Raw genomic sequence first — 14,457 nt, 5'->3', positions numbered from 1 at the left:
AGAGAAAGATCATCAAAATGTATTGCTTGTCTTGCGACCGTTCGACCTTCATTAACTAAATACACATTAATATTAACGTAAAAAGTGCGTAGTACCGATATAAACATCCGTAACAATATGTCGTAGTAGACATTAAACATCCGGTTGCCGATTAAACGGCGACTGGGACTCAGATCATTGCCTCGCCATGGTGACATGACGGGTGAAGCGGACCAACGGCCAAGCTTGGAAAACATCAAGGGGACTTCAAACTGTGCCGTCAGTCTTGGCGTTGTGCACCTCGGGTTTCTCCTCGGGATAATCCGTGTCTGTCCAGGTCTCCCAGAAACAGGCACCCTTCTTGAGTGAAGTGACAGTCTCCCAAATCAGAGTAAACACGAAAAGGGCCATGATGATCGACACCTCAGTTGCATTCAGCTCGTGAGCCAGGGGCAAAAGAATGGTGATGATCCCGACCACAAGGCGCATGATGAGTCGGAAAGGCTAGAACAAACATTAGAAACCGGCGTGGTGGGGGTTGGAGTAGGAAACAAAGGGGTGTTAATATACCTTATTTAAGACTAAAGTCCCCGACTCGTCATTGGACTTGTGCAGCAGGGCAAACACATACAACAAGATCATACCTGTACCCAGACCACCACAAAGGAGCCACCTCTGTGGATCTTCAAACTCTTTCTCCGCGACTGACTGTGCTGCGACGTGGCCACCGGCCAGCAGACTGGCAATGAGTGGTAGATGAATCAAGGCCCAGGGAAAAGCAGTATACACCGAGTGACGCAGGGGGTGGATGGTATCCAATGCACCATCAGCGTGAGTATATAGCCAATTCAAACAGAATGCAATGACCAGTGTCCAAACAGCTCTTAGAAGCCGCTCGTTCATTCCGACTGCAGCATAAGAGCCCACGATAATCAAATAAAGGAACTCGCCCAGCGCGATGATGTAGAATGCACCGAACCGATCAATTTCGTGGGCGACATCCACTGCCGTTGACCACTTGGTGCGAAGAAGTTTCTTAGCAGCCGGAGAGTAGCACAGAATCCAGACCATGATTTCAACCGATATGGCGACAGCAGCTGCCGCGATCTTGGCACGGATCGAGACCGACTCGAAGTATAGTGGGATGTAAATACACAGTGCCAGAGTAGAAAGGACAACCCAGAGGCGTTGCTGCGGACGGTGGTGGTAGCTGGCAAAGGAGTATAGCAGGTGGGCTAGGTTGCATGAGACTCGCGCGACCATGTACGATCCCACGGCAGAGCGCATGGCGCCAATGTCTTCGTCGACGAGTGGGGCGTTGTTGCCGTATACGACCAGTACGGCCATGAGCCACAGGATCAGGATGCGCTGTAGGAGATCATCGGTGTAGAATGCGTTCATCAACTCGCGCAGATCGCTCCACACATTCCATGACGGGGCCAGGATTAGCTGTGAGTGTGTTAGTCTTGTCGCGTCTGTAAGTGGATGTGATAGTGGACGCGATAGTGAAAAAGTGGCCAAATTACAATGTACTTGACCAGTTTAGCACCTGAGATGTCTTCAGCAAGGGTATCGGCGAAGTTGGACAGGATCGCGACATAGAGAAGGTCGAGGAATAGCTCGAATCGCCCAGCTTGTCGCTCACCATCCTGACGGCGCATCAATTTTCCACCCTCGAACCATTGCAGTGCGCGTGGCTGACTGAATAAGAAGCGAGGATTTGATTGATGATTTTCTGTGTCCGACATGGTTACAAAGTACCTAGGTAAAGTCGCGGCAAGGAGATTGCCCAGGTGAAAGCTTAACCCAATCTAGTCAACCGATCTTTCAGCCCCACCGTTCGTCTCCAAATCACATCTCACAATTTTCCAAGGTTCCAAGGTTGGTAAATATGTGTATGATATCATGAATTATAACTAGGTATTTCCAATGTTCGTTCGGAGTACTAATTCTCTAATTCTCTTAATTCGAAATATCCACAATGAGAATTTCCGAACAATATATAATGCTTAACAGCTAGGGAATACAGTATACATAAAATGCAATGCCCTCTCCCGTCTTATATTATGTTATTGGTCCATACGAGAATTACTAATACTAAGGTCAAAAGAGACTCAGAGGTGGCGTCCACTGGACCACAATAGCATATCAGAGCCGGATCTATGGATGGACGCGGGGTAATGGACCTCATAATGACCTAAATGACACCTACTGATCAGCTGATCAGTAGGGCTTCGCTTCTTTCTTGTGTGTTTTAAATCGATGACTTGAACATATCATACCTGGAACTATACTATCATCGAAGGAGAAACCAAATACTATAGTCACTTCAGTTATAACCCTCAACAACCATGCCCTTTGGTGCTATCATCCGACCTGGAGTTATCAGGCCTTTCTCTCTTATTCGGATTAGTCCCATTTCATGGGCTTGCTATCACAAAGTCCCATCTAATTCTACGAACGGGAGTCTTCCCATCTACGTTGCTCCCTCATTCCCTGATGATTTCGAATCATCGCCTTTAGCCTCGGAAGGTGCAAAGATAGGAAAAGAAATCCCTAAATGGGATGAAAGCCAAGCTACTTTTAGTGAGGCGGCGGTATTTACCTCCCTCCCTATTAACCCCAATCACTAGGGGATTCATTGTTTGGATTATCATCAATACAAGAGCGCTTCCACTGATACGTTTTCATTTTTAGGTCAAGGCTGATCGAGGTGATGTTAACTTGAACCCAAAGCCTCGAACCAAGACCCCGACGACGGAAGATAGGGTGCCCGAATTGGATGAAATGTGATTTTGCAGCAGGGTTTTGTCAAGTCACTCGATACATACCTGCTTTGTCTATACACCGCAGTCTTGCGGAAATGGCCTTTTGTTAACCTCTTCGCCTTCAACGTTTAATATGTCTCGCTGATTTTCGGGAAAGTGACTCCAAAGTCCAGATTGAACGAACTTGATTATTTAATAAATTTATTTAATACTATGTCTAGTACCTCCTTACCTTATTCTACCCGCTGTACGATTCGTCTAGGTATGCCGTTTGTCTTCCATCTATGCGTTGCATATATGTGTCTTTAATTTCATGGTCATGGCTATTGGTATCGACACAATGCAAGTACTTCCTACTATTCCGGGCCAAAAGGTACCATGTTTCTACATTAATGAATTCGGGCAGCGAGAGTCCGCACATTGGTAACAACTATTGGCATGGTCCCTATGGCCTCGGGACAATTTGACCCCTAATACAAGGCTACATAAGGCTTTTCTTGATCACTATATTTGGGTCAATCGGGAGGTATTCATCTAACCAGCTTTGATTTGAGGGTCTGAAGGAAGTCAAGGGGCTGGCTAGGGATCTGGGCAATTGATGGAGGATGTGATTGGGCTCCTCTCTCTTCGCCCGCAGACTTTGGCCCAGACTTCAACCCACACTTCTGCGCAAGCGTAAAACGACGACGGGGGTCCAAGCAGATCCATACTGCTTTCCCTTTGCACCTCGGGACGATCGGGCGATGTTGTCGCCCTAAAGTACAGCCGCACTTCGCCCACAATTCCCAAGAGCCTCACTTCCCTTTTCTTTCTTTTTCTTTCTTGTTTTGGAGCTCAGCCACCTTTATGTCTATGCCAATAGTCGCATGGCCTCACTGGGAGCAAACTATTGAAGCGTACAACAAACATATGAAAAGGGATCCCCTGCAGGACGTGTTTGCCTGTGGGTATTTGCCCATAGCCATTGTGATTGCGACTTCAATGGGAGCTGTCATGTTTACTTGTTTGATTGTTTTAAATTTCCGGCGGTTTGAATCAGCGATGCCCGTGGCGGGTAGCTGCAGCTTTTGTCATCCGGGATTCAACCCTAATGTGGATAATACAGGGCCTGAACCTGTAGAGGGGATGGAATCTGAAGACGAGGGGGAGAATATGGCTTTATTGCCCCTTCAATGGGGGTCGATTTCGATCGATGGTCCTATAGGGCACTGTTGCTTTACTTCTGGGGACGTCGATCCTCCCGAAAAGGGCCAAAAATACCAATAACACTTTTGAACTATATCTTTAATAAAGATGCTTTACTTTAAATTAATCTAAGCTATCTAAAGATCATATTCTGGCTTTTCGGTGTTGAACGCTCGATTTCTGTTCTAGTCGGGGTGGCTGATATATATATCGAACTTTCCCCTAGGTACATATGTAGTCTTTCACTAACACTCGTTGTCCCCTTAACAAAGGGCTGGCATCATTAATCCCAGCCGAGGAAGCTTTTGGCTCACTGCGCTGATTCCTGCAATTCCTCGAGATCTATCTGATAAAATTCACCAGATAAGTACTTAGGTACGTAGCTGGAATTTGTGAGCCTTGGCACTGAGCTATATAATCCCGTTTTTGGTATACATGCACTTATACTCAGTCGTAGCGTGCAGATATGATCCACACTCCGTTGGCTTGAGATGAGGTGGACAAGGTACACTTTAGGTTTAGGGGCGCAGGTACCCCGTGAAGTCCTGCAAAACTCGACCAACTCTGTCGTCTCTTTCGGTGAGACATTGAAACCCTTGACCCGTTATCACGCGAGTTTATAGTAGTACCTCGGCTGCTTATAAACCGCTCTACCCTGCAATTATTCCTCTCAGAACTTCACCTGTGGTGGAACATAGCTGGCGGAGTTAATTCCACGCACGGTCCAGGTCACCCACCCCACAAGCCGCCATTTAACCCCCGAGTGATCTCGTATGGATGACCCACCGCCTCCCCCCAAATTACCCAGCATCCCCACAAACAGCCACTACATATTAGAGGCTTGAATAGAGTGGTTGTTGTCTATCTAGAGATCTTGCATGGAGCCGCTATGACAAATGTGGAGGAATCGCAGTTGTCTGCTCGTCGTCGGAGAAGGTGGGCACCCAAGCTCAAATCTGGGTGTATGACCTGCAAGTAAGATATCTTTTTCAAATACCAGAAGCACTCGCTGACTCCTCCACAGAATTCGCAGAGTTAAATGCGATGAAGAAAAGCCTCATTGTCGGCGATGTGTCGCGACAGGTCGGAAATGTGACGGATATGCTCACCCGCCTTTCGCAGTAGAGGTTTCCAGATCATGCCACGACAATAATTCGTATCGACAGCAACTTGTCAAGGTAAGTAGTTCACACGAACCCATGAACTATCCGTGGATGATATAATCACACTGAATAGTGCGACCTCGTCGGTCCTGGAAGTTTATCTCCTTTGTTTGGGAATCACCCCCTGGACGAAGTGACAATCCCATATTCGCATCTTTCAGAGCGAACTGATGGATTTCCCCTACTGTCTGGACGGAAATTTCCCCTACTATACCCCCTGGCTGAATCGTGGAATACCCACTTCATGCCATTCGTCATAAATAGGTTCAAACAACCATTTGAAATGGCCAAAAGCATCTACAAGACTGTGCCCGATGTCCTTTCCAAAGCGGAGGAGCAGTCTGCTCTGTATCAGGCCTGCAACGCCGTCGCATGCGCTTATATGGCCAGCATTACCCGGACTTCGAAGGCAGCCTCGGATCGAACCAAAGCATACGGATTTGCGCTTATGGCCACCCGTTCGGCCATCCAGAATCCTCAGCGATGCAAAAGCGACAATACGTTATTAGCCGTATGGCTGCTAGGATTATACGAGGTAAGATTCGATGTAGCCATTGGCGAGTACCGACTCTGCTGACATTCGAATTAAGCTCCTCTTGGGCGTACGAAATGGCACTGAGCCAGTCGCGACTCCTGGATGGCAGATCCACAACCAGGTGTTGTCAAAGTTGATTTGCGTGCGTGGCTCGGAACAGTTTACTACCCGGAGAGGGCGGAATCTTTTTTTTGCGATCTTTACTAACATTGTAAGTTAGCTTTCATATAATGTCTTCATGACTAACAGCAGTGTACCAGGAAACCCAAGCATTCATGTCTGGCCAAGAATGTACAGAGGCATTGACATGGTTTCTTCAGTTCCATAAATATTGCGAACCGTCAGAATACCCAATACTCCGGGCATTTATTTTTTCGCACCACTGTGCCCGCGTCTGCAGCCGCATTCGCGCTCTAGTTGATAGAGGTGACCTCAACGAGGTGCTGTCCAGCTCTCCGTCCATCCTACAAGACATGGAAGAAGTGGAACAAGCAATTCATCCCTTGTCCCACGAGGAAGCGGTGGCAAGCTATGTGGTAGATCCCCCAATGACTCCGTACGCTCGACCGAAGCAGGCATACCCCTGTTATGTCGGTGTCCACATCATCCAAAGCAACTTCCGCATCCGCCTCTCATACGCAGTCTTGGAATTCTTGGGGTATGCATGTAAGGCCCCGGGTTGTACGCCTCAGCAGAGAATGGTTTTTAAGCGGTACCAGAATCGCTGCGTCGAGGAGATCGAAGCTCTTATGGATAAAGTCTCACGTATCATGGAGATGCTGCCTGATGTGAGGTCTGATGTGAGGTCTGATGACCTCCTCAATCGGAGGAAAGACGTAGCGGATGAACTGGACGGCAAATATCTCCGCACTGGAGAGTCAGCAGACTCAGTACAAGCTCCGTTCAAAGAACCACGCGAGCGATCTACCCGAACTGTGAGGGTTTCTTTTGACCTTCAAGAGCCAATAGATGGGAAATCCACTCTACTATTCAATCACACTGACTGTGGAATGTCCATTCTCCGGTTTTGGTTCGTGAATGATACAGAAACACAATAGAGACAGGCAAGAACTCGCCCCAATCGAACATCTTTATTGCATTTGGTCTTCCCCACCATGCAGGCCTCCACCCTAGCGGTCTGTTCGGAGCGACATGAAAGGAGCCCGGACCATGACATGTCATATCAACAACATCTGGCCTGCAGGACGTCATCGGCAGACATTGTGTCAGATACCAGAAATAGTATTCTGTCCCATCAATGGACGCTTTGACTGGGAATCATTCAATCGAGGATGCCTGGATTCAATAGACTCTGTTTGAAGCAATTTCTGAATTGAAGCCTCGTTATGAGCCAAGTATCTCTGGTTTGTTTAGGATAAAAGCAGGCATTCATGTTGAAGATTATGTCCGTGATCATCCTCGGAATAATCTCTCATATATTGTTCTAAAACTGCGTGGCATATTGACACAGCACAAAGAATATACACAATCAGCAGATGCGGCACCAGTGTTTTCTCACTCCATCTCATGGGTATTGTGTGGAGCTGATAACTCTGCTCGTGCACTCTTCGCTGGGAGTTCTCCAACTTGCTTCTTCGCTGAAAGTTCTCCAAATTGAGCATTCTGCACTGGTAGAGATGCGTGATGCCCTGAGTCATCTAATGTCCCTTCTGTTGGGTTCCGGTACGCGGGATCTGCATTGCTCTTACGCCTGCGACTGACGAGCCAAAATGCCGCTGCCGCAACAAAAGCCAAGCCAACCACGCCGCCAATCACCGGGCCCGCGATCCAGGCCTTCGAGGACGAGTGATGTTCCGAGGTTGTTTCGGCAGTTGTAGTTGGCGTGGATGTTGACGTCGCTGTATGGCCAGGAGACGCATTCGTGGCAGCAGTTTCGACGGGAAGGTTCTCCAAGCCCGAGGGCACCGCCAAGGTGTTGTACTTCAAGTTCATCGAGGATATGGAGGCGGCCGTGGTAAACACTGAGGTGAAGTTTTTCGTGCCACTGGTGATCCATGTGCTGGTTGAGAAGTAGCAAGAGGCACCGAGTGTAGACCCGGTCATGTTGCAGTCCAAATTCCCAGTGACGATAAAGATAGTGTTGTTCCAAAAGCTGGTGATATCGTAATGATAGTCCTGGAATGATGGGCCAGCAGTGAGAGTTATGGGCAAGAGATAACCGGAAGAGGAACATATGCTGGTCGCACTAGATCGGCAGTCAATCTTAATCGTGGTGACTGTGGCATCGGCGCTTATGACACTTCCTTCCACGTTGTTTAAGTCCAGCTCGTGCAGGGCCGGGAAGAGAATGTCGACGTTTGTCGACTGCGGCGTTATGGCCGTTGTGACCGCTGCCATAAGTGTCATTGAGGCCATGGCCAGGACCATACTGATAATACTGGTATTGTGAAGGGTCATCTTGTCATGACGAGGAAGAACAATAGAGGATATTTGACGTCGCAGTCTACAGCACACAAAGTAGGGATTGATCTTTTAAATAACAGCAAAAATGATCAGTCCTAGCGCAAGGGTCCACCATGGCTCGTTGAGCTTGTCAGTGCTTGGTTAGTGTGAGGAGAGAGAACGGTAATGAGAAGTCGATCAACATTATGATTGGATCACAGCAGCAGTAAGTGGGAGGTAAAAGCCTTCACCAATCTTAACATGTGGTTGATCATCCTACGGATGTAAAACGCTAGAAGCCCAAGGAAATGTCGGTACAAAAAGGTCTATACTATCCACAATGAAGCAAAAAGCAGTCAGATTAAAAACAATCTACAGACAATTCTCCCATCCCTCAAATTGGAAATTAAAATTGTTTACATTAGGCCGCCATCTCATAGGGTTTAGAGTGGATCCAACAGGGGACGGGCTGGCGATGAGGGACGTGCAACCTCACGGCTGAGTTTGGGGGCTTGGGGGCTTAGGGGCTTAAGTTGAACGCAACTACAGTTAGTATTTGGAATTGTCTGTGTTTATTTGTCCAAATATTTCCCCCTCTACCCCTAAAGCCCCGAACGTACCCTAGTGATTAAATTGAAAACATAAACTTCCCTTGGCTTTGTAGCTAAACTTTTTTTGGGATATTAAAGGCAGATCAACGCTGTCTGATACTGAGCCGAGGTGCATAAAGGTGACTGTAGGCCACTTTGATAGGCTCGCTCGTTCCTACACTTTCATCGTATTTACTTTGTTGATTTCATGGCATAACTAGAGGGGTATAGTCACATGTATTCCTACATGTATATTCTTCCTAGTTATAACTTCCAACTTGAGATACATTCAAGTATACATATAGAGGGATTTGAGAACCCAACAATCTTCAGAATTCTCATATATCGGGAAGCAGTGTGCTGATTTGAACATCTCGGCGAGGGGATCGTCGGCCTGACCAAGACGATTATCAAGATTGGGGCATTTGACCTCAGATTCACGTCCACAGGTATTGGTTTTATTATATCAGCAGTACTGGTGATTGGAGGAACCGCGACTTGTTGGATACTGAAGCAGATGTACTAATATCTAGACCAGTATCTTGTATATCAACTATATTTTGATATCCACCAGCAGTTGTGGTCTTTACTCCACTTTCCTTTCCATCTGGCCCTTGCTCTTATGATGGAAGGGACAAACCAGATCCTATTGTTATTATCACACAGACATGGCCATTCAATTATGAGGTATATCAGTATCGGCGCCAATATTCTCGTCGTCCTGGCTATTACACTGCTAAGCACTATGGTCCTAACCGATGCGGCAGGGGACCTAGGACATAGGTACAACGCCCCGGATATTTCCAGCCTTAGCATTGATATTGCTAACTCGTATGTTAATCTTACTCGGGGCGGATATTTTGATATGATGCTAATGTGATTCTAGTGTTTGGCTATCATCACTCTAAGCAGAACGAGGATAGATCACTCTGAAGAAGCTTCCGCCTCCGAGGATATAAACACTCGAATGCGTATGTAAGGGGAAGGAAATGTATCAGATGTGAGGACGATGAGTATTATTAGTAGAATATGTACGGAGTATAAGAGTCGTGAATAAAGATTTCTGTATTCAACCTCGATCAAATATATTCCAACTTCACTGATATTACGCAAAGTATGTGGCCTGGGGCCCCGGGGTTCCACGGGTCCCGCTGTGAGATACTCAGTGAGCAGCCCTAATGGACCCTGAGCACCCTCATAAAGCGGCGGCAAAATGCGATACATAGAGCGATATACTATATATTGTTCAAATGTTGTATATATATATCAGACTAACCATTCAATGGATGGTTTTTGGGCTTTGTTCTTTTGTTCTTAGTATAACCTATTGATGGGATCAATCCCAAGGCCACTACTAACAATCATCTCTAATAGTTAGCAATAAAATAATTCAAGGTTAAATTGATTTTCCCCAGCGAGGGCCCAAAGATACTTACTAGGTACCTCAACGGTAGGCGTTGTTTTAGTGAACGATTAAGTCGCGGTGAGGTCACTGTGGTCCCTTTCAGGGCAAAAAAAAAAAAAAAAAAAAAAAGATTGCTGAATCATTCAAAGTTACTGAACGGCCCCGGGGAACTTGAACTTGAACTTCATCACTTCATACCTAATTATATTCCACGCTCTTCACGGTTCCTTTTCCTTTCTTTCCTTATAGGAGTTCATATCCCTTGAAAGCGTGAAGTTCCAAACTCCCGCGTCCCCACCATTCCACTTCCTTCCGCTCGATCGCGTCTTAGCCTCCTGCAAACTCTTGAATTGCGCGTAACGGCACCTCCGCAGATTCAACAGCTCCTGGATATCGCATTTCACTCCTCCTTTTTCTTCTCATCTCTTTTGTTTTCTCATCTCTTCCTTGACACCGACACTCCTGTATAAGCCCCTTCATCTCAATTTCCTCAATTCTGCCGTGCCGGGACCTTCTCGGTCGCATGTGTTCGCAATAGCCGGATCACCACTGTCAAGGATGCTGCCTTCTGATCGCGCCACGGTTTCTGGCGTGTAGCCAACCTCTCACCATGTCACGCGCCTCGGCTGGCTTTGCAGACTTCTTCCCCACCGCCCCATCAGTCCTTCAACAGAAGCGCTTCAAAACAGCGCAGGAACGACGGAAATTACATGTCGAGGGTGATCAAATTTCTGAAAGGGTCCCGGATCGTCCAGTGTCTCTTGCCCCGAGCACACCCGCGACCGTTGAGACGCCTCTCAAACCCGATACAGACGAGGGAGGACCTCGCACTCCATCGGTCCCCAACGAGCTTGAATTGACCATTTCCGCCAAGGCGAAAAGCGTGGAGGATAGGACTGGGCTACCTCCACCCACGACAAATCATGTCCCATCACAAATCGATACACTGACACCGCTCACTAATGCGGAGTCATCACCCCCTTGCAAATTAACTAGTCCATCACACCCAAAGATAGCAGGCGGAGGTTCTCCGGATACTTCTTCCAGGCCGAATCCTGAAATCACCAAATCTTCCATCACTCCAATCCACACCCCTCCGACCCCTCAGTCGCAAACCCGACACCTCGAGCTCCGTGTGAGAGGCTGTAAGGTTGTCTACGACCCCGATCTGGACAAGCGGACCTCGTCAAAGGAAAAACGGAAAAAGCTCGAGTATGTGGACATCGTGAATAATGGCCAAACCGATCCACCACCCGATCCTCGTCGTGCGATTGCCAATTATACCCGTGGATCCGGCTGCAAGCAGAAGACAAAATACCGACCCGCGCCTTACAATTTGAAGCCATGGTCCTACGACGTGGCAACGAGCATTGGTCCCGGGCCTCCGATCCAGGTCGTGGTGACGGGATTCGACCCTCTGACCCCGATTGCCCCGATCAGCGCGCTTTTCTCGAGCTTTGGAGATGTGGCCGAAATCAAAAACCGCACAGACCCCATCACCGGCCGGTTTCTGGGGATTTGCTCCATCAAATACAAAGATAGCACCTCAGGCCGGGGAAATGGCCCAGCGTCAGCATCTAGCGCAGCCCGACGTGCATACTTCGAATGCAAAAAAGAACAACGCATTGGCACACGCAGGATTAGGGTCGAGCTGGACCGCGACGGGGTTGTCTCAGATCGAATGGCCGCGAAAGCAGTCGAGTCCCAGCGCCAGGCTTCCAAAATTACCCTTCCGCCCGCAATTGAACCGAGACCGGATGTCCAAATCAAGAAAAGCGAACCACCACCGACTGCGCCCAAAGGTCCCTCGGGCAGATCATCCTTACGGCCGGGTGTCGTTATCCCAGAAGGTCCTAGGGCCGGTGTCCGATCCCCTGTTGTACAATCATTGGTCGAAGAAACTCCTATTTTGAGTCAGATCAAACGCGAGCCATACATTTTCATTGCGCATTGTTATGTCCCGGTTCTCAGCACAACGGTTCCGCACTTGAGGAAGAGACTCCGGCTCTTTTCATATAAGCATATTCGTTGTGACAAAACCGGCTACTATGTCATCTTCGAGAACTCGCGCCGGGGCGAGGAGGAAACTGAACGCTGCCACCGACTATGCCACATGCAACCCTTGTTCACCTATATCATGAATATGGAGAGCCAGCCCTACGGGAACCCGAACTACGAACGAAGTCCAAGCCCCGAGCGCCTTCGCACCGAACAACGAAACAAGGCCGAAAAGGATCGGACAAGGAAAGAGGCCGATTTGGATATTGAGGAAGAGAAAAAGCAGCGGGCGATTGATTTGGATCCATGCCGGGAGGTATTGTCTATCATCATTCGCGACCTGAGGGACAAGCTTCTCGAGGACGTGAAGTCACGCATAGCTGCTCCGGCTCTTTACGATTATTTGGAACCGAGTAAACATGCGTCTAAAAGGGAAAGGCTGGGTATTTCGGACCCCGAAGGTACCAAACGATCTGTTTTCCAAATCGACAGCACCCCTGGCTCTCGAGGTGAAATGTCTGCCGGGCGAGATCCCCTGAGATCCTCAGGTCTGAATGTCCTTGCTCTTCCTCGTATCCGGAAAGCCCATGGTCTTGACCATGCGGGTGCTGCCTTCCTAGACGAACGGCGCAGGCAACCACTACGAAAGAAAGAAGTGCGGCCCTTGTATCATCGCTTACAGCAGTTGCACGATGATGAAGATTCGGACGACGAGCAGCGCACTCCTGCTACTAGGGATGTCGATGAGCGAGAGAGCCGACCCCCTAGTCGGGCAAGTTCAACGTCATCGGAGTTTGAACGGGATGGAGGGTACCAGTCAGATGATCTGGGATCATCTCAAGGGAGTGAAGAACGCATCGCTCAAGCTGTGGACGATTTGGATGCCACAAATGAAATCAGTGATATTTCTCATGAACTTCAGGTGTCTCCCACGTCAGGCAAAAGAAAGCGACTGACCGAAGATGACGAAGCACGAAAGCGGCAGCGAAAGGAGGATGAGCTATTTGGCATTGACTCTGAAACAGCCGTACATGAGGATTCGACCAAGGACCTGAAAACACTCGCGGTTATTGGCGATGATCTCGCAGAGGATGGCGATAAACTACCAACGCACGATCAACTCGCAGACCAATTCACCGAGCATGCCTCTCACAAACATCCCGAGGATGATGCTCTTTCAGTCAGCGAAACGTGGAAGGCCGAACCTACTGATGAGCCGAAAACAGAGATTGAATGGGCCTTTTCCAAGGATAAGCCCCGCGCCACGGTGGAAGATGATGAAACAATCGTGCTTGATTTGGATGGTTGGCAACACCTGGTCAAGGATGATGAAGATCTGCGATTTTTGCGAGAAATCCTACTGGATCAGTCAGAATCAATCATTCAGAATCTTGCTGCATGGGGTTGGAAACAGAAGGAGATCAAAGCTCTCAATGGCCTGGAAACTGGCACGACCCAGGATGCTATCAGTATTCCTGGCTACTATGTGCCAAATACCACTGGCGCTGCGCGGACGGAAGGTCGAAAAAGGATTCTTGAGGCAGAAAAGTCCAAATATCTGCCCCATCGTATCAAGGTTCAGAAAGCTCGCGAGGAGCGTGAAGCGAATGCCAAGGCAGACCCCCAGGCAGCAGCAGCTGAAGCTGCCAGGATTGCAGCCGCTAAAACAATATCAAAATCGACATCCCGGTCAACCCGAGTCAACAACCGCCGGCTCATTGCAGACATCAATGCACAAAAGCAGGCCCTTCCCACTGCGAACGGCGATGGAGACGTTCTTCGATTTAATCAGCTTAAGAAACGCAAGAAGCCTGTGCGCTTCGCTCGTTCTGCCATTCACAATTGGGGCTTGTATGCCGAGGAAAACATCACTGCCAATGACATGATCATCGAGTATGTCGGCGAGAAAGTGCGTCAGCAGGTCGCCGATATGAGAGAAAGACGATACCTGAAGAGCGGGATCGGCAGCAGTTATCTCTTCCGAATCGATGAGAACACCGTCATCGATGCTACAAAGAGAGGAGGAATTGCGCGATTCATCAATCACAGCTGTACACCCAACTGCACTGCTAAGATCATCAAGGTCGATGGCAGCAAACGGATTGTGATTTATGCGCTCAGGGATATCGAAAGAGGTTTGTGAACTGCGCTCGCTTCACAAGAAAACACATGCTAACAAAATATCAGATGAGGAGCTAACGTACGACTACAAATTCGAAAGAGAGTGGGACAGCGATGACCGAATCCCCTGCCTCTGTGGTTCAACAGGCTGCAAGGGATTCCTCAATTAAAACAACTTTCCGAGATCTATCTAACAAAGTCTCTGGGAGGCATATTGACTCCCATTTACCGGGTGGCGTTGAATCGGACTGGCGTTTTCAGCGTGGGAGCATTGACGCATTTATCAATGGCAATCGTGATTTCATAAACT

The 14,457-nt window shown here is 48.3% G+C and overlaps 5 protein-coding genes across 5 annotated transcripts; 3 read left to right on the top strand and 2 right to left on the bottom strand.

Annotated features, from left to right (window-relative positions):
* Nucleotides 1–165: 165 nt before the first annotated feature.
* On the bottom strand, nt 166–1,727 carry N7471_004126 (uncharacterized protein; the record flags this gene model as incomplete). Its single annotated transcript, XM_057276845.1, has 3 exons — nt 166–483; nt 550–1,428; nt 1,506–1,727. 3 exons carry the CDS (start codon nt 1,725–1,727, stop codon nt 247–249), a joined length of 1,338 nt encoding a protein of 445 aa, XP_057136455.1. The 3' UTR covers nt 166–246.
* Nucleotides 1,728–2,330: 603 nt separating this feature from the next.
* On the top strand, nt 2,331–2,772 carry N7471_004125 (uncharacterized protein; the record flags this gene model as incomplete). The annotated part of the gene is made up of 2 exons (XM_057276844.1): nt 2,331–2,576; nt 2,677–2,772. The coding sequence occupies 2 exons, from the start codon at nt 2,331–2,333 to the stop codon at nt 2,770–2,772; spliced, it is 342 nt and encodes a 113-aa protein (XP_057136454.1).
* Nucleotides 2,773–4,821: 2,049 nt separating this feature from the next.
* N7471_004124 (Zn(II)2Cys6 transcription factor domain-containing protein) lies at nt 4,822–6,688 on the top strand (the record flags this gene model as incomplete). The annotated part of the gene is made up of 5 exons (XM_057276843.1): nt 4,822–4,907; nt 4,957–5,110; nt 5,169–5,630; nt 5,686–5,841; nt 5,891–6,688. 5 exons carry the CDS (start codon nt 4,822–4,824, stop codon nt 6,686–6,688), a joined length of 1,656 nt encoding a protein of 551 aa, XP_057136453.1.
* A 457-nt stretch (nt 6,689–7,145) lies between these two features.
* On the bottom strand, nt 7,146–8,018 carry N7471_004123 (uncharacterized protein; the record flags this gene model as incomplete). Its single annotated transcript, XM_057276842.1, has 1 exon — nt 7,146–8,018. The coding sequence occupies one exon, from the start codon at nt 8,016–8,018 to the stop codon at nt 7,146–7,148; it is 873 nt and encodes a 290-aa protein (XP_057136452.1).
* Nucleotides 8,019–10,638: 2,620 nt separating this feature from the next.
* Nucleotides 10,639–14,317, top strand: set1 (histone methyltransferase SET1; the record flags this gene model as incomplete). Its single annotated transcript, XM_057276841.1, has 2 exons — nt 10,639–14,161; nt 14,214–14,317. 2 exons carry the CDS (start codon nt 10,639–10,641, stop codon nt 14,315–14,317), a joined length of 3,627 nt encoding a protein of 1,208 aa, XP_057136451.1.
* Between the last annotated feature and the right edge of the window lie 140 nt (nt 14,318–14,457).

The sequence above is a fragment of the Penicillium samsonianum genome (assembly GCF_028829775.1).
Source record: "Penicillium samsonianum strain IBT 33392 chromosome Unknown utg000003l_segment0_segment0, whole genome shotgun sequence".
In the NCBI taxonomy this organism is placed as follows: domain Eukaryota; kingdom Fungi; phylum Ascomycota; class Eurotiomycetes; order Eurotiales; family Aspergillaceae; genus Penicillium; species Penicillium samsonianum.
This window is presented reverse-complemented; position numbering and strand designations above follow the sequence as displayed.